Genomic DNA, 19,910 nt, shown 5'->3' with positions numbered 1-19,910 from the left:
TTTGGCAAAATTGCCAAAGAGAACTGAGTGAAATCCACAGAAATTCCAGTGAGAAGATATTTGTCCAGAGACTATGACATAAATAGTCTGCTCACTCTCGTATTTGCTAAAAAAGATTCGCAGAGAGCTAATGAAATTTCTTCTAGAGAAAAACATCTCAAACACAAATAGATGATAGGTTGGATATGAAGAGAAAATAACAAGATATGAAGAGAAAACAGCAGGCCTTCCCAGAGTAGGAAGGAACAACTGCTGAATAGACATTGGGACTATGACAGGAGTGATGTAAACATTGGTGCGAGGTGAACGTAGAACCAAGCTGCTAAGAAAGAATGATTTGTTAAATTTGGCAGTCCTTCAACCTGCAAAATTAATATAATTTTTTATGCAAAGGGCAAATACATGAGGATGAGCCTGTAATAGGATAAATAAACAGAATAAGAAAGACTTTTAAATGTAGGTCATATTTTTAGGAGGATTTCCTTTGATTCTGCAAAGAAATTACAAATATTTTCTACACTCTGAGTTCACCACTACTTTCTTATTTACAAACTAGAAATGTTGACACCACTTGTGTCACTATTCAATTTGTCTGTAGGTATGCACATTGTCTACAGTAATACAAAGCTATAGATACAACAGATCATTAAAGAAAGGTGTGTTCCATCTCAATAGCTTTTTTCATTATACCACAGCTGAAGTCAGTGCTGTGAAGCCAGTTAACATTTAGCCCTCAGTCAGTAATTCTGGGATAAATTGATCAGGAAAAAGTCATAAGGAGATTCAAGATGCTAATCCTTTGGATATCTCCAAAGGATTGGATCTGCTTTTCTCGTCACTTCTCAGATGAACAAGTAGAAAATTTATCCTATTATTACTTATAGCTGCAAATAAAACCACATACTGCTACATCTGTCAGTACAGCATCCTTGAGTGTTAATGGATAGCGTCACATAGGCTTTGGTAGCTATTAAATTGACCGGTATCAGCAATCATTTAGGTAAAAAAAAATTAGTAATGTAGAGCAAAACTATGGAAGTTCATACCTGTCCTATATCAATAGCTGGATTGATGCTGTAACAGGCATCCATGACAATGTCTGTTCTGATGTTCTGTTAAACAAATAAAAGGTATTATAAAGTTGTAGTGAAAATACACAACAACAAAGGGATGTTAAACAATATATAGTCATCTGTGAAAGACATATTATCAGAAGTATTACAAATTTCTTCTGAAACATGAAAGCTACTTGAGACATGCTGTGTTGATGGAAAGTTCATCTAGAAAATGTGCTTTTGTGGTCGTCTGAAACTTGGAATGTCATGCACATCCCATAAATAACAGGACGATCATGAATTCAAGAACAGCTTTGTTGATTGTTCTGTGGAAACTGAATTGCCTGAAATTATGTTTAGGAACTTCTTATGCTTTGTTGTGAGTGTGGAAGCACAGTTATTAGAACAGAAGTTCCTTATGCAGAAGGGACAGGGAATAATGTCTTCTGGGCTGTTCTTATACAAGGTCCAGTGGTTCCTCCTCCTAAATCCCAATCTCCTTTATTTTAAGGAGGTTCACAGACTCTAGCGATTCTGGAGTGTAGCTACACATGATGTAGCTACCAGATGTCTGGCAGTCATTGCAGCCAAATTTGCTTTCCCAGGAGCCAGAAGACACTGGATTTGTCTCCATACAACACCACTGAGAGCTGTCTCTGCACTAAATTCCCTTTGAAATAGGTGATATTATGTGACTGGCTCCAACTGTTTTGAATGTAATTGATAAAAAGGCGACTGTCACTGAGGGTATGGTGGGGTTGTCAAAGACCTGACCTGCAGGGAGATGTTCAGAAGGTCTAATTGAATTTCAAAGTCATCATATATGGTAGAAACATTAAACCTTCTTTATTTCCTGCTGTTCTCATAGTGTTCTTCTGGTTAACATCATACTTCTATAACCAAATTGTATTGCAACAGGCACTATAGCCATTTATTCTTCTGCTGGATTTTGTTGAATACATCCAACAGACTATATCTCTATTCTTAGTCAAATAAAGCAAAAGAAAAAAGAAGCCATACGAATGTAAGGATGGTGGGAAATTCACCCAACTCTACTACAAGTTCATTGTATTTTTAGACATTACCTTGTGGGCTCCTGTCAAACAGTCAATTTCTACTTCAGAACATGCAACTCCAAAGAGAAAATATGGGAACGCATGGCCTTTCTTTGTGTCCCAGTTCATGTTTGTAACATAACCTCTGGAGGAAGCAAGAACATCCATCAGATGACATGTATTTGATGAAGATTCCCCCCACCCCCACCCTTGTCCTCACTGTTGAGACCAGTAGTTTATAATATAATGTGATATATTATAAACTGTAAGCTAACTGTTTTCATAGGATCTCTGTAGTCAATCTAGAGTGTAGCACCACTGATAAATATATGTTGCGTGGGATGATTTGGGACAATAAGAGGGCTGCAAACCATGATGGTCATGGCACAAAATTCCATGTGAGTCGTGTATCTTACTGTAGTTGGCCTTGCAGAAGACTCAGTGCATCAACTGTCAAACTAGCTAATGAAGGATATAAAGTGCTTCTGAAATCAAGTAGGTTGAAGAGTTCTTCTTGTTAAACACTGCAGTCTCTGGTCCACCAACTTATTGGTTTGTGTGCTGCATCTGATACAACCTTGAGAACATTGAATGGGGACAGTTTTATCCTTCCTGCAATTTCTTGACAAGGTAGCACCTCTGATGACAACAAATTAAAAAAGATTAATGTCTCTCCTTACTTGAAATAGCCAGTAGCTGAAAGACTGATGCTTTGCTTGTGAGCTTCACTGATCTGCAAAAGGTATACTCATTATTAAAGAGAGAAAATTAAAAATTCTTTACCTAATATTTCAAGAAAAGGTGAGTCTTTAAAAAACATTTTAAAGAAAAAAGAGCCCTAAGTGAAAGCTTTACAAACCCTTGTGCACATGACATATCTTTAAGAAGAGGGACACTGCAAAATCTCTAAAGTTGGCCGGATTCACCAGGACATTTTTGCAGTACTTGCTTTTAGACTGTTTATTCTTTTCCTTGCTTCAAGTTCACTTCAAAGAGCAAGGTCCCTTCCTCCCTCTGCAACAATGGGAGCTCTGACTTTGGGTTTATCATAATTTAATAGTAAGAAAGAAAGAGAGATATTTACCCATTCTTCCCATTTGCCATTAGGATTGTCTTTTCGTATAGGGTCCAGACGCTTCCAAAGGATCTGACAAGCATCCTAGCAAGGGAGAAGGCTGGGTGTCATTGACTAAGTCACAAACCCAAATCTATCTGCAGTTTTCAAAGCAGTACAAGCTCCTGGTGAAGTCTGTTAAATTAATTGAGAGCTGTAACTGCCAGGTAGAAAGCAGCACTTTGTCAAGAGTGGCATTGACATCTGCTCTAATGTAACTGAAGTATATGAATACCAGGCCATCATTGAAACCATCAACAAAACAAGATAAAGGACCTAGCTCTCCTCCTATGTTGATTTACTGGATAGAAAACCAGAGCTAGTTCCAAAACATTTAAGTGGATAGGGGTGTTTCAGTCTGATTATTAAAAAAAGTACTTGTAATATACCTTATTCTAAATTTTCCTTTAAAATGTGTTTAAATACAGAATAAAGTGAAGATCCATAAATTTATCTAGTGGTAAAAAATCTCCACATTTGTAAATCTCATACAGTAAAGCAGAAGGTCCAACAGTGTTCTGTAACTTGCCTTGCTTTAAACTATACATGTCAAATAAACTAGGAGAATAGATTTTCAGAAAAAAGAACTGCAAGCTGCTCAAACCCATAACTAAGTTATGAATCCTCAGAGGGACATTCAGTATTCAACAGAACTGATATCTATAAAGTAGAATTTTCACAGGGACAAAAATGTGTTTGGGTTAGTGCTTTGCTAGTGTGTAATTTAGGATTAAATGTACTAACTTGCTTCATTAACAACTCTACTTTTGAAGAAGGGCTGAAGATCTGACAAGAAGCATGTTTTGCTAAAAAGTATCCTTGGATAGGAGGTGAAAGGCTGATAAAGAGGAACCATCCTGTCCCAGGAGGTGCAAGAACTGGGGCATTGCCAGAGAGGCCTGAAGTCAACAAAAACTGGGGGAAAGGTAAAGGTGGCAGGGGGAGATGGCAACCACACAGCCAGTTAAAGAACTATGTAAATGACCTGCCCCCCACCTTCAAGGAGCATGCCTGCTAATTTGAATATGCTTGACCAATAGTAGATGATGCTGTAATTTCTAACCAATTAGTGTAAATTTAGGCGGGTTTTTCTAATACTGTGACAAGATAAATATGTTGTAAATTCTGTGTGTGGTGGAATTACCACCTAGCACCCATCTCTGTGCAGACAGGGAATACCTCTGCTCTGTGTGTATATTGGCGTACTGCACACCGGGTAACTACCCCGCTTCTGGGACAACAGAACCACTAATTATGTCGAAAAAAAAATGGGAATAACTCTTACCTGGACTGCTCTTGCATTGATTTCTGTTCCAACTGATCCTGCTGTGTATTTCCCATTAGGTACAGTTGTTGTGCTCGTTTCACAGAAGTGTATATATGACAACGGTATCTTCAGTTCACGACTGGCAATCTGTAATGAAAGCAAACAAAAAGATATCCAGTCCCACTTGAAGATGCAATCTCAAGTCAGGAATTCATCATGCCATTCATCTCCCTCTATATACACATACACAGAGAAATGGTCTAATTAAACAGCAATATTATGGTTAGGAAAATGCTAATAAATTCAAGTCATTCAAGTAATAAAAGATTATTAATTGAGCAACTAATTACTGCTCTCTCTAATCAGGTTTTGGTTACATATGAAAAAGTCAATTTTTTATAAAACAATTTAACTTTCTCTCTTATTTAGCTTCAAATCTCATATTTATATACTTTCTATCTCATTTGCCATGGCTTGGTTAATTTGTGTTTCCACTGTATTGTTTTTTACAATGTTCTAACATTCAGATGTTCGTTCAGCTAATTTTGAAGGAGTGGTTTCATTTTAGCTCCAAAATTACCTATTTGGCACATGAATTTTTTAGCACTGTTTACACCAGAAAAACACATTAACTACTATCACTGGTTTTAGATACACTACGAAGTTAAATTTTCAGCACTTTAACCCATCTGCAAAAACACCCCAAACATTGGGTCATTTTTCATGTGCTTTGTATGCCTTAGCTACTCTGGTAACATTAATATTACCACAAAGATGTTCACCTCCTTTCCAGGTCTTGAAAGATTGCTTTTATTATAGCTTTCCTAATTTTTGTCTTCAATAACAAGCCGATATAGAACTTAGCTTGTTACGTCAGCAGAATTTGCCTATTACACTTCTTAGTGCTGTTCACCCCTTTGATGCAGTTATGTGTCTTGTATTTTGTTTACCCTCAGATGCTAACTCACCTGTAGCATCTTAGTGTGAATTCCCTGGCCCAGTTCAATTCCACCATGAGTGACTAGCACAGACCCATCTATATAGATGTGGACGAGAGCTCCAGCCTAAAGAAAAGCCATAGAAACTTGGTAATTTTCTTACTTGATTGAAGGAAGGTGAAGAAAAAGAATGAGGCAAAGGTGGATTTATTTTTCAAGATTCAGTAAATTAAAAAGGCCATGGAAATTCTCTAGCAGTTTGACAATAACAAATTTCACTGCTCTAAAACAGGGTAGACTCTACATGAGTTAGTAAGTTATTCAAGGGAGTTCTGCGGGGATCATAGTCATTAGTTTGAATAATAGAAAAGTGTGGTTTTCTTCTTGTGAGCCTGGGTGAATTAGGAACATGCTGGCTCTACCTATAATGTATGTGCAGCCCCAGATACTATTCCCTCCTCATCCCCAATAAAAGGGAATCAGGTGTCATTTTGGACAGATGGCAGAGTATTTCTTACTATGAATAACTATAGAACTTTTATTTTAGAAGGAACAATACCTGAGTTGTACTTTTATTTTTCTGAAACTGAGGGATTAGTCCTGGCCTTTTTTGTTTACATGTATCCATACAGGATAATAAAAAAATGATGTTCATGGTATATAATTCTGATGGAGCAATGATGCAACTGCTCTCCCATTCTCTCTCATAGGCTGTCAAGACAATGTCTTAGAACCTGATTCACTTTCTATTCGTATTTTGGTGCAGCCTTGTGCCAACACATATCTATCTTAACCCAGGACATACAAGAAGCCGTTTGGAATGGGAGTAATGAACTTTCATTCATAGTAAAATCAGGAACAAATAGCTTCCCAAGGAATGGTGATGAAAGAAATCAATTCAGTACAAGACATCCACTCCCATGAAGGAACAAGTGGACAAGAAAGAGGACTAGAAATTCTGTAGACATGTATCATTGTAGTATGCAATCAGCTACTAGCACTTAGAGAGCAAACAGTAGAGCCTGAGAGGTGAAATACAGCACCTCTGGGATATCTTTTTATTTGTTATTAATTCTACACTGCGAAATTATGCTCATTTGATCTCTTCAGTGTCAACTTGTGACATTTACAACCAGGGTACATTTTGCTGTCAGTTAGCTGATTAAACAATAAATCTATTCTCTAAGACTTAGATCTAGATTTCTGGAAATTCAGTGTAATGCCTGAGCTTTATTCTGAAGGTTTTGGTGAAATTCATGCCTTGTTTTGACCTTTTGTATCAGATGAATTGTGATCCCTAGATTCAATGTTTCTTTACTATGGGAACATTTTGGGATGAAAAAGATTAATCTCTTATTTACAAAGTTGTGCAGAAACAATTGTGATGGAATAAACAACTAACATATGAACTCTCTGGATTTTCTTTTTCATGCATTGTACTCTTGTAAACAAATAACAAAGCCAGCTGACTTACCCTGAAACTAATTTAAAAATGTGATTAAAGGTGTGAATTAAGTAAAATAAATCAGAACTGGAAATTTTCCCCAGAAATATCCTGAGCCATAAAAAAAATTCAGCAGCAGAGCTTAACCTCACATGTAAGTGGTATTACCTGAACTATAGGGGTGAAATTTTTTCTTACAATGGATCATATTATGGAAGGGTCTTAGCCTTTTGCTGGATAAAGGTAGCATGTTGGGAATTAGAAATTCACATTTCTGTGAAGTGAATAATCATAGAACGGTTTGGGTTGGAAGAGACCTTCAACCCAAGGGAAGACCATTTAGTTCAAGCCCTCTGCCTTGGCAAGATTCATCTTTCACCAGATCAGCTTGCTCAAAGCCCCCCTCATACTGAGTAAGCAAAGAGATCAGTCAAATCTCAAAGAGATCAGTCAAAGAGAGTGATACACTTTCTGAGACAAAATGTATCTCAGTGGATGATACTTCATGCTAGTCCAGCATGTTGGAATTCTTTTCTCTTTCTTTCCTGTCTGTAGAGAATGTATTTTATTTTTGGAGAGAAAAGTAGAGGTCTTAGATCATAAAAGCACTGTTTTGAAGATTATAAAAGCACTATTTTGAAGAGGTTACCTGATGAAAGTAAGTTGCATTAAATCCAACAGAAAATTTCATGGGAATGATGGCAATGCCTTTCTTCTTCCAATAATTTTTCATGTTAAAATCTTCCACCATTACTTTTCGGCTGTAGTAGTCAGACTTGTCCAAACATTCTTTCCAACATTTCCACAGATTCTCTGCATCAAACTCTTCTTTGAAGGTTGTTAGGTTAACTCCTTTGTACATGTTTATTTCCCTAACCTAAACAGAAAGCAAATCTACACAGTGCTGAAAACAAACGTCACCTTATAATACATTGACATAATATAAAAAATACGACATGCCATATAATAGTATGCAAATATAAGTAATACTCATTGACATTAAACATAATGTCATATCTTTTTTTCCTAAGACAATCACTGCTGGAATGACCTGATTTTTTTTCTCACATCAAATGCCTGTGAATTTAAGTGGTGTCAGTGGGATTCTTCACAAGGACTACTCAATGCAAAGAAGGATGGTAAACTCAAATTGTAAATTAGATAGGTAACAGAAGTTAAAGCTAAGGAAATGTTTGCCCTTTAGATATGGGTTGAAAGTCTTCCTGAAATGGGGTAAAAGACAGCAGGTAAATGGGAGAGGGAGGAGATTCAAAGAAATGGGGAAAAGACGCAGTTGACATCATAGGAAAGTAAAGTTATTCATAAACCACAGTGTGAATATGTGAGAGGTGGGCACATACAAAAGAGGAAAAGCATACAGTGGGCTAAGCAGTGTGTAAGGAAAGAACAGATCTTGAAGACTGGAGAGGAAATGGCTGGCACACTGTCTCTGAAGACTGGAGAGAAGCTAAAAGTGTCAAGCTGGTAACTGGAATGACAGGAGCCAGCTAACTAAACTGTTGATAGATGGATGGATAGAAAAGTCAGGAAGACTGGTTCTAAGAGGCTGAGATGCAGGTGACAGCTGAGCATACAGAAAGTGATATAAACCTGTCCCACAGTACAAGAGATTATGTTGTTTTGACTGTAGCTGGTCATGTCAGTCATCAAACATTTTGCAACAGGTCCTGGGCCAGTTTTCTCCACTATTATTTGTATTATTTCAAGAATTATTCTATGGAAGCATAGGTGCTGAATAAAGAACCATTCAGCACAGATAAAGTTGCTAGATTTGATTCTACAAGAACTGGCTTAAGCATAAGATGCTTCTGAGAATCTAGGTCCTAGAATTCTGTTATCCCATGTTTTCTGTGATCCCAGCCTTAGTTATCTTACCTTCTCATGCGGTAGGCCAGTTCGGGTCGCCACAGCCACAATACAGGTCTCCATAAACAGACCTGCTTGGGGAAACCCAAACCCTCGGAAGGCAGTATTAGAAGGCAAGTGAGTCTTGCAGGCATGGCCCCTGACTCGGAGATTGGGGATATTATATGCATTGTCCACTTTCAACACAAGGTACTCAATCACCTGTAAGAAGAGATTATAGTTGTTCAAATGGCTCCATTCCCTTTAAAAAGGGTAGTGAAACTTGGGAAAGACACTCAAGATCAATGAGATGTAACTGTTTTAAGGAGGAGTAGAACTATATGCAGGAGGCCTGGTGTTTTGCTGCTCTTAAAACTGCATTTAAATCACAGAAATGGCATTTAACTCAAAGGAATTACAATAGCATAAAGAAGCATTACTGAGGGAAAAATGAGAGCTTCAGTTTTGGGAATGAAGGAATAACTTTAAGATAATACACCACCTATTAAAACTTCATGTCTCTGTCTTCACTGAACTTTTAAATCTGCATTTTCTATGTCCAATGTCACCTGACAAGAAATATTTTGCCTCCTTAATGATATTCTGTAATCAACATCGGGTCACAGATACATTTTTACTTTAGGCAGGTGAGACTTGTACTTAGCAAGAACATATATATTCTTAAAAATAAATTGTGAGAGAGCTGTTATTTTCTTTTGGTGACCAGTTCAGTCTGTGTAAGCAGTATCAGTGTAGAAGGGCTTACCAACTCAGATTCATCTTTTGTACAGCCACCATTTATATAGCACTGAAAATCTGCAGCTACAATTCTACCATCATTCATGAATCCAACCTGTAATACAGCAACGGAGGCATTACTGGTCTTTTCTGTCATGTATTTCAAACTTCAAATAAACCAAAATAAACATACCATGAAATAATACTTTTTATTCAAACTCTGATCCTAACCTTGGCCTTAGAAATTCTGTGGCCCTTTATTCTTCCAACAAAAGTAAACATCAGGAATATCTTTTTCTAAACTTGACTGTAATGCTAATAGTGCCTGAAAACATTGCCAGTGTCTTCAGCAAAATTAAGAAGGAGACTTTCCTTCATTCTTTTCACCCTTCCCAGGTGCCTGTGGAATACTTCAGGGAGAAAACAAACATCTTGGGTTGTTTTCTTCACTTTAACCCTAACACTACTGTTGGTGATATCCAGTTAATAAGTAGCTGCATGTAAACTAAATATAAGCCTTTTCCTTTTCTAAACGCAAGGCTCATAAGAATTTTTAAGTTCATAGATGATGCAGCAAGAATCACTTTCCATTCCTTCTTTTCCATATCTTTACTTATATCTGCAATGTAAATCCTAGGATGGTGCCAGGTTAAGATTTCAGCAGAGGAGTTTGATTTCTTGCTGCAAAATATCTTCTTACTTTATATTTTCCAAAGAAAGGGTGCCGTCCACCAGTGATTAACATATCTGTATTTCTTTCGAGGGTAAAGCGAACTGGGCGCCCAGTCCTAAAGTGAACATAAAAAAAAAATCCACTTTACTATGGCATATTCATGCAGATTGCAAATGACATTTACATGGCCAAACTCCTAGTGGTTGCAACAAATCAGTCCATTCTATATTTTAGTTAATATACCATGCCTGAGTTTAGACTGATTCAGTAATTCTTTTTTCTTTTTTTTTCTCCAGAAACAAAGTAGAGGAAATGAGCTTTTCAGCTTTTTCTCTTTAGCTTCTCAGCCACAGATGGGAGATGCAAGTTCTGTGAAGCATTCACAGGACATGCTTCAGATGAGTTATTCTTCAAGGAACTAAGGGGAGACCTCATTGTGCTCTGTGGCTTCCTGACAAGGGGAAACAAAGGGGCAGGCCCCAATCTCATCTCTTTAGAGACCACTGATAGAACCTGAGGGAACTGTACGAAGATGAGCCAGGGGATATTTAGGAAGAGGTTCTTTACTGAGAGGGTGGTCAGGCACTGGAACAGGCTCCCCAGGGAAGTGGTCACAGCACCGAGCTTGGCTGCACTAAAGAAGTGCCTGGATGATGAACTCAGTCAAATCAACTTACTTGTTGGCTGCCACTGCTGCAATTACAGCAAAGAGTGAAGGTTTAGTAATCTTCCCACCAAATGCTCCACCAACACGTTTCACATGGCACATAATTTTATTGGACTGGAGATTTAAAGCTGAAGCGACTAATTCCTGCAAAAGTGAACATCCAGGATTTTACTGAGAAATTTACCCACCAAAGTACATTAAAAATGCCTATTTTTCATGGCTAACCATATATTAAAAGCTAACAGGTTTAAGAATCCTGAGCAGAAAAACTAGAGTTGCTATGGAAACAAACAAAAAAAGATTTCAAACAAGTAAAGACGTTAATGAAAGAACAATCTAGTTTTTAAAGAATAGTGGAACTGTAAAAGTAGCTCCATAAACTAGTTTGATTATCTGATGCCAGATATGATAATCTTTATATAGAATTGCAAGTTTCACCTGCGGCTGGAGATAAAGCATCCTCTAAAATATCAAAGTGAATGGAACAGAGAGATTGTTTACAGCACACTAGACTGTAAGCCAAAATACTGAAAAATCATTGCATTCTGAAAATATCTCCTCTGACAGTGCTTCCAGGGATGCAAGTAGAATTTAACTTCTACGCTGACAGGGAAAGCTTAAAAAAAAGCAAGCTAGTGATGAACTGCAAAAGCTAATCCTAAACATGTAGAAATTAACATCTATTCTTTGAAAGTGTCATTTTCTATAGGCCCACTATCCAATTTTGATGTTAGATAGGACCCGTTAACCTTTTTTTTTTTCACATAATTTCTCATGATTTGTGTGTTGTTGTAATTTACATATTCATTTATCATTATTTCCACAAGATTGTAACCCCATCATCATCAGTGTAACTACTCATATGATCAATGCAACTTGTCTCAATACGCTTTCTAAAGCTGAGGACACTCATGGCTGCAAAAAGTGGTTGGCCAGGATTGTACTGAGGACACTCGCTGATTTTAGGAGTGTTTGGCCAATATATCTAAAACAGAGTTAGTCTTTTCTCAACAAGATTACAGCCACATTATCTATCCAAGATACCCTTTGTTCATCCGATAGTAATATGGCTGTTTGTTTCTGCATCTTGTTGGGTAATACAAATAGCACAAGACCTAGTGTTACATTCAGCTTCATCATTAGCAGTCAGGCCACTTATTTTCATAAAAACATTAGTATCAATTAATCTGAGTTAGGAACACCATTAGGGAGTTTCAAGGGAAGCACAGAAAACTGAAAGCAACTCCTGGCCATGTAATTCAGCTTCAAGGTCAGCTTTAAGGTTCTTTAAGGCAAGAAACAAGTATCACTCATACTTTGCTTTACCTGTACATCTGTTGCATGCTGAGTTGACACATACACATCCATTTCTTTATCCTCCACTCTTGGAATAACAAGCACACTATTTGTTTCCAAGTAAAAATGTTCCTGTCCTCCCATGTGCAATTCACCTGTTATGTATATAATTATAGGAAAATCTAAGCTAGGTTTCAAATGAACTGCAAGGAAATTTATATTGCCTATATATATGTGACAGGGGGAAAGGGTTTTTTTAGTTCTTTGTTTATTATTTATTTCTTTCAAGTTTACACCTTTTGGGACCTGTGTTTATTAAGAGGAAATTATTCAATCACCTAATCCTTGTATAGTTGTTTTTTTTTTCCCTCTCCTTTCCAGGATAAGATTAGTACCAGTTTAGTATCTTCTTTAGGAGGTTACAGTTCTTCTGCTATAACAGGATTATAATGTCTTCTTCTGAATCATCCTGTGAGGGCAAATACTGCTTTCCTTTTCCTCTTCCTTTCTTACCTCCTTTCCATCAGTATGTCCTTCTCCAATTACACTTTTTCTGTCCATTTCTACTCAACACCTTACTTTTGTACCATTTTTCTTACAGAGAGGGAAGTCTCTCAGCACAATATATAAGCTAATTCTGTAAATTCTCTATGTAACCTTAACTTTATACCATCCTTGAGTCTGACAATACTTCTTAGCTGTTATTCCTGAAACACATGTTCATGCAGAAGTAGCAGGAATCAGAATGGAAGCCACTAGAGGGTGACATGACATTTCACAGGAAACAGTTGGAAAAAGTACAAAGGAGAGCAGAAAAATAATCATCAGATGTCATGAACATACATGGAGCAGATTGACAGAATGAGCGGGCTCAGCCCAGGAAAGTGAAGACAGACACGGATCTTTACATCTATAGAAGGCTGCTGCAAAGAGGAAGAGAATAGTCTGTGCTATGTGCTCATATTAGAGAGAACAAGAAGCACAGTAGTACTTTAATTGCAGGAAATTGTGGATAATCCTTCTAATTATAGGAGCAGTGAAGCATTGGGAAAAAATTGCCTGGGGAAAATGCAGTCTTCATGCTTGGAGGTCTCCAAGAAAAACTTAGATAAATTAACCCATTCTTTAAAACATGATACTGATAGAATTGATGGTGGAAAAAGGAAAAGGGGCTGATGGCCTGCTACATTCCCTCCTGTGATCAAGCTGGTGTTAATTCATGTTAGTTAATGTTCAGTGAGGAGAAAGACTCAAGCTGCACAAATGTGGGAGTGATAACAGCAGAAGGTAAGTGTGATGATGTATGATGTGAGAGGACAATCAGAAAGGCACATGAGCAGGACATGAGTTGTCCAAGCGTCTATAAGGTGCTAACTAAGAAGTTTTAGAGCCACATTCAAGTGTCAGACACACGGAATTAGGGAAAGTATTAAAACTGGCCAAGCCAGTGTTGAAAGCATATCTTGGTACCTTAATTTTAACAAGCCTTTTTACACTCTCCCACAAATTACTTTTACAAGCAAGTTGAGATGCACAATCCAGATAAAATCAGGGATACCGCTGCTTGAAAACTGCACTCAAAGAAGTTCACAGGATTGACTGTGAAGCTGCAGAGTGGATGCATTAGTTACTAAAGCAATCATGGGGTAACGTTAGCCCCAGAGAAGACTCTTCTATATAACTAATGCGCAAACTACAAATTAGATCAAACTATAAAGGGCTGCAAGGACAGGTTCAGAATTGAAAATGAGTTTTCTACGTTGGAGAAATGGTCTAAAGTGAACAGCATGAAGTTCAGTATGGGTAAGTGCTTTTGATAATGCTACTGAATAAGTTCTAAGCAGGGATTCAGAGCAGCATAACTTGACTGGGTATCAACAACTGACACCACCACAATGACCCAAATTGCATTCTGTGATACTTGTGTTATATAGAATTTTTTTGAGACTTCATTTGGCATTGGTGAAACTAAATCTGAAATATTAGCACAGTGCAGTTGGATGTAGTAAAATTGGAGATAATGGAGAAGTGACCAGTGACAATGCTAAAGGTTAGCAGACATGATTTATGGAGAAAAGATGAGAGGATTCTGTTTAGAGGGTGAACCTTTAAAGTTTGCAGGAAGGGAGACTTAGATTGGGTATTAGAAAAAGAAAGCATTCTATTTTTAAGAACGACTAACCCCTAGTTTAGTTTAAACTAAACTGTAATAGGAGCTTCTGCAATATTTTTTACTGATATTTCTCAAACGCAGGTCTGATACTTACTCACAGAATATGCTCTGGGACTACTGGATCATGCTTACTATCTGAAGAGAGTGAATTTGGTGACTGCAGGAGCAGTATTCCAGATCAGTTTACTCTGATTTTGTTTCTGGAATTAGTCAAGCAGTTCAACTTAAAATGGAGGAAGTGAAGCCAGCTAGAACCCATAAAGAAAGCCTTATTTAACTGTATTTTTGTCCTAGAATTAGGGTACTTCATTTTAGATAGCTGAGTTATCAAACAAGGAAATGGTAGCGTTTAGTCAACATGAGTTAGCAGATATTAGCTAAGCTTCATTTAAACATGACTATTTCATCTCCATTCCTAATGACAGGTTAAAAATCAGTAACAGAGTAGGAGTTTTTGAGAAGAGAATAGAAATTTTAATTCAGCTAAATTAGGGTAAAAATAGATTCTGGATTAGCATAACTCTCCTTCTTTGCCTGATGTACTGCATGTATGAACTACCTTCTACGATTTCATCAGCAGACTTGAATCCTTTCTCAATGTCTCCTTTTTCTATTTTCCTTTCTTCAGTAATGTATGAATGATGCTTTATTGCATCCTGCAGCAAGAACAAAATAAACATGTTAATTGTAATTCAGAAAAGCAGATAATTTTCATAGAGTAAAATCTTTCATCATCCATATGATCCTTCTTCAGATGGTGTCATGGTTTAGCCCCAACCAGCAGCTAAGTACCGTGCAGCCACTCACTAACTCTTCCCTGGTGGGATGGGGGAGAGAATCAGAAGAGTAAAAATGAACAAACTTGTGGGTTGAGATAAAGACAGGTTAAGTAAAACAGAAGCTGCACACATGCAAGCAAAGCAAACCAAGGAATTAATTCACTGCCTCCCATCAGGGGGCAGGTGTTCAGCCATCTCTGGGAAAGCAGGGCTCCATCACCTGCAATGGTTACCTGGAAAGACAAACACCAAAACTTTGAATGTCCCCTCCTTCCTTCCTTCTTTCTCCCACAGCTTTATTGCTAGGCATGATGCCATATGGTATGGGATATCCCTTTGGTCAATTGGGGTCGACCATCTCAGCTGTGTGCCCTCCCAACTCCTTGTGCACTCCCAGCTCACTTGCTGGTGGGGTGGTGGGAGAAGCAGAAATGGCCTTTGTCTCTGTGTAAGCGCTCCTCAGCAGTAACAAAAACATCTCTGTGTTATTATCAACACTGTTTTCAGCACAAATCTAAAATGTTGCTCCATACCAGGTACTGTGAAGAAAATAATTATACCCCAGTCAAAGCCAGCACAGATAGAGATGGTTGTAGCTAAGTGTTAGAAAGACCAGGGTAGTCATGGATAGTCATTCCCCTTCCACCACAGAGAGCAGCTTTTTCTTTTTTTTTTTTTCATTTTTTGTAGTTCATATTGTTCTCTTCTTCCCCTAGATCAGAAACACTAATAATCTGTTTATGGCATTCAGAGCTGTTGAAAATATTTCAGAAACAGATTTCTTGCTACTGAAAACCTGCCAGACTTGAAAATTTTCAGAACATGAACACTAAGCTCTCAAATTTAATTCTGTACTCACCTAACCCTGTGAGGAATTTGGCTCCTGGAGGCATGGAATTGCTCACTTAAACTTTCTGATTATTCTTTAGCAATTTTGTCCTAGATCTACAATATCTATCTCTGACATACTACATGCTGTGTGAACAGGTACCTAATAAGATTTTTTTTTCCTGTTTCTAAAAGCAAAATTTTGGAAGCCATTTAAAAGCTTTTTACACTTCATCATCAGATCTCATACCAAAAAAAAAAAAAAATTTCAAACCATGGCTAAGCTTTAAACAAGGAGGTAAATAGTGAGTGGGTTGATGTAAGAGCTCTGTCAGACAAGAAAGAAAAAACAGATTGTTACCTCAATGGTCAGAACTGGCTCCAGATCTTCGTACACTATCTTCACTTTTTCAGCCCCACACTTTGCCTGAGTCAGTGACTCTGCAACCACAGCACAGATTATCTGACCAACACAAATCACCTGTAACACAACATACATAACCGAAGAAAAAAGTGGTTAAATTCCTGTACAGAGAGCATTTTGTGGAAATAAATTCTGCTAAAATGCTATTTGTATATTGTTTCTCTAAGAATACTCTCCCAGTGCAGACTTATCTTCATTAGATGGTAAGTCTACTAGCTTCTTTCATCTGCTGCAACGTTTCTGGCATTAGAAATGCTGCTGACATCAGTCATCATGAGCATTTTCCCCATGTTCATCCTGAGGTGACCAGCTGCTGTGCCAAGTAAAATCCAATCTGGCACAGACTGCTTTCCTTGTGTGTGCTCAGAAAGGAAGGAAAATCAGCCATGAAGGAACAGAGAAGTAAAAGCAACACATTAAGAATTATTTCTGCTCCATTGCAAATACCACACAACAGTGTCAATTGTGACTGAGACAGCCTGAGGCTGGGGACATTCTGTGTGGTCATGCTGGCTACATGGATCCTATAAAATTCTTAGCTCTGTTGATGCTCAACAAAAGAAACAATGTTGTATCCAATTGTCAGCCTAGTATATAATCTGGCAATTAATTCATATCAGTTCCAACTGGGTAATTCTTACATTGTCTCATCTTCAAATATCTCAAATCCCATGGCTGTTTCATCCTTTCTCAGAATCCATGACAATCAAATCTTTATCAGGCCTTAAGAGACATGGCTGATGCATTTAAATCCCACAATTTAAATGAGCTTTTCCTTTCTCTCACACTGGGAAATGGTACTTCTGTTCAGCCCAGCCTGCATGGCACTGCATTAACAGCTCTTGCACTTATTTTAACTTCATTGCAGCAAGATGATACTTGCAAACTCATCTTCCTTTTCTTTTAATAACTGAAACTAAAAGTCCAGACAGTCCTCCAGAAGCAACAAATACCTTATCTTCTGCGTATGCTTGTTCATCCTTGCCATTTTTCCCTGGAACATCTCTTGCTGTCACTACATCAACCACTCCCGGCACCTGAAGGGCTTCTGATGCATCAATTGATCTGGAAAGTAAAGCATGCACATAAATGAGTACATGGTACAAATATTTCTTGTACAAATAATTTAGTGAACTTCAGGACAGAAACATAATGCACTTGCTAACCACACCACAGACACCCACATAGAGAAAAAAGGCAAAAAATGTTGATTATTATAATGAGACAAAAAAAAATACAGGGACAGCATGAGCATCTATGTGTGCATCACAATGAACAGCTCTTTAAATTCTAGTTCCAGTACATACAAAATCTATGAATACATTTTCTTTCTATATTTTTTGTACTAAAAGGGGTGCAAGCATTAATATGGACTCTTCTGTCCATACCTGACACTACTTAAAGAACACAGTAAACAAATTCTTACCTCATTTGTAATGCATACCTGATAATAAGGCCAAATCAGACAGTAAGAATAGGAAATACCCACTAACATACTTATGTGCATATCATTTTTCTTACTTACATAATCTTTGCATGGGCTTTAACACTGGTGACCACAGCCAGTGAAAGTTCTCCATCCACTGGACGGATGTCATCAATGTAAACTGCTTCACCAGTGGCATGCTTAATACCAGACTGGTGCATGATGGGACGGCCCACAGGATCTTGTGAAGACTGTCCTGGGTCAACATCCTGCAAAATAGGAACATGTTATCTTCAAGCCAGAAGAGTAATTATAGAAAGCTTTACTTAAAAACGTTTTCTGAGGTATTTTATAATCATTAAATCTACGTGGAAACCATTTAGATTTTATGACAGTATTTATGGGACACCTTATAAAGGGCTAATTCCTCTTTTAGAATTTGTGCTATATTGGCACCAAGTTGCCCTGACAGAGGTCTGAGAAATGTACTATGTTAGACACCATTCACACCTCTAGTAAATGGCAGACTCTTCTGCAGAAAAATTGCATTAAATAAATAGGAAAAAAAATGAAGAAAGGGAGAAGTAAAAGGGACAAAATGAGACAGTGGAACCATAGTAGACAAAGGAGAGCTAAAGCCTTCTGGATGCTATAGCTAGCCTGTCTATTGGGTTCATGTTGCTTCTGACAGCATCTTTGTGCAAGACACTTTTATAGACTTCAGCATCACCACTGCTTCAAACAATCATATTTCATATTGTTTACTGCAGAGAAAACACATCTGAAATTTTTTAATTCCTTCTTCCCATCTTCCTAATAAGATAGGTAAATTACTACTCTGGTCCGTGATGACTAGACTAAGAAATGGTTTCATCCGGGTTTTTGCTAATTAAATTCCCATCGACAATCACCTCTATTACTCTATTAGTTCAGAGACAGTCTGCAATTGAAAGCATTTCAGAAATAACGAAAATACAGCTTTGGTGTTCTTTGCTATTGAACTGCTGCTAATTCACATTAACTGAAACTATTACCAGGGACAGTGAAAATCTTCCATTATTTATGTTTTACTTGGGCTTTTACTGAGTAAAGAGTTCTCTGTAAAACAGATCTTTGTCTCTTAAAGAAGACTAAAACAAATTCTTGGCTGATGCTGAAAGTTTTGATGGAAAACTGATAAACAGCAAAAGTCTGATTTTAAATGTTTTAAAATTTTGCAACAACGCAAAAAATATTGATTCAACTTCAATATTTAAAAAATTTAAATCTACTGAACGAACTTCTTCATATGGCAGCTACCTCCCTCTTAATCTTTATCTTTGCAGATAAATCTTTAAGGTTTGAACAGTCACAGAGATGCTGCACTATTTTATGTCCTTTATTTGTACTGCGGCCCACTGGATACTTTAATTGTGCTGAGTTCTGCATAGCTGAAAGCTGTGCCTCTGTTTCAGCTGTGTCACAATAGCCTGATGTTGCACAACACTTTGAAGGCAAGGAGTGAGTGTGTCTGCACCCTGAGACACCAGGAAATGTATAAAACAATAATAAATTTCCCACTGAGTCAACTGTTTCAGCAGCTTCACAATACAGTTAGGAATGAAAAGTTAGAATGGTGAAATACTCATTAAAATAGTGGGTCTGTGGTAGTTCTAGCTACAAATGCACCTCACCTGATAGACTTGGACACCATGGGGAATACCACTTTGTAGCATTCCCAAAGCACTCATCTTCTGCGATGACAGCTCAGCATACCTGAAGGGATACTAAAAGGATAGTGATGTCAGAGCAATATTGTCAGACCCTTATTTCTAACCCAAAACCTTTCCTCTCATATATTTTGAGGTAAAGCCTAGCACCTTTACCCATTCCTCTCAAATTCCCAAATCTTTAAAAAAGCAGTCTTCCTGCAGCCTGTATGCTCATGTGGGTATGCAATTCTTATCCAGTCCTTACCATCTGATGTAAACCATACAACACTTCCAGGTAAAATCTGAAAAGAAAGCTGACAAGCAGAGTTCTTCTATATTCTACTTTTCCACCCGCAGCTGATGGGGGGAGAAGAATTTCCTCCAGCACCAGTCTGCAAGCTTCATTCAGCATCTGATCATTCCATTGCCTGGCAGAAAAACAGAAACATGAACACACACTTCTTTATAAAAAATCA

At 37.6% G+C, this 19,910-nt stretch overlaps 1 protein-coding gene across 1 annotated transcript in view; it reads right to left on the bottom strand.

Annotated features, from left to right (window-relative positions):
• Window positions 1–19,910, bottom strand: part of AOX1 (aldehyde oxidase 1) — a gene marked incomplete at its 5' end in the record, with an annotated part of 81,917 nt that overhangs the window by 3,762 nt on the left and 58,245 nt on the right. Inside the window, 19 exon segments of the mRNA XM_084264559.1 lie at window positions 1,047–1,112; window positions 2,141–2,255; window positions 2,791–2,843; window positions 3,195–3,269; window positions 4,510–4,638; window positions 5,460–5,555; window positions 7,523–7,750; window positions 8,770–8,961; window positions 9,506–9,592; window positions 10,178–10,265; window positions 10,828–10,961; window positions 12,144–12,268; window positions 14,846–14,942; window positions 16,231–16,374; window positions 17,271–17,382; window positions 17,843–18,012; window positions 19,417–19,509; window positions 19,652–19,684; window positions 19,688–19,862. Coding sequence (XP_084120685.1) covers window positions 1,047–1,112; window positions 2,141–2,255; window positions 2,791–2,843; window positions 3,195–3,269; window positions 4,510–4,638; window positions 5,460–5,555; window positions 7,523–7,750; window positions 8,770–8,961; window positions 9,506–9,592; window positions 10,178–10,265; window positions 10,828–10,961; window positions 12,144–12,268; window positions 14,846–14,942; window positions 16,231–16,374; window positions 17,271–17,382; window positions 17,843–18,012; window positions 19,417–19,509; window positions 19,652–19,684; window positions 19,688–19,862 — 2,212 coding nt within the window.

This window comes from Gallinula chloropus, assembly GCF_964237585.1.
Source record: "Gallinula chloropus genome assembly, chromosome: 5".
In the NCBI taxonomy this organism is placed as follows: Eukaryota; Metazoa; Chordata; class Aves; order Gruiformes; family Rallidae; genus Gallinula; species Gallinula chloropus.
Note: the sequence above shows the minus strand (reverse complement) of the source record. Positions and strands in the feature narration are given on the sequence as shown.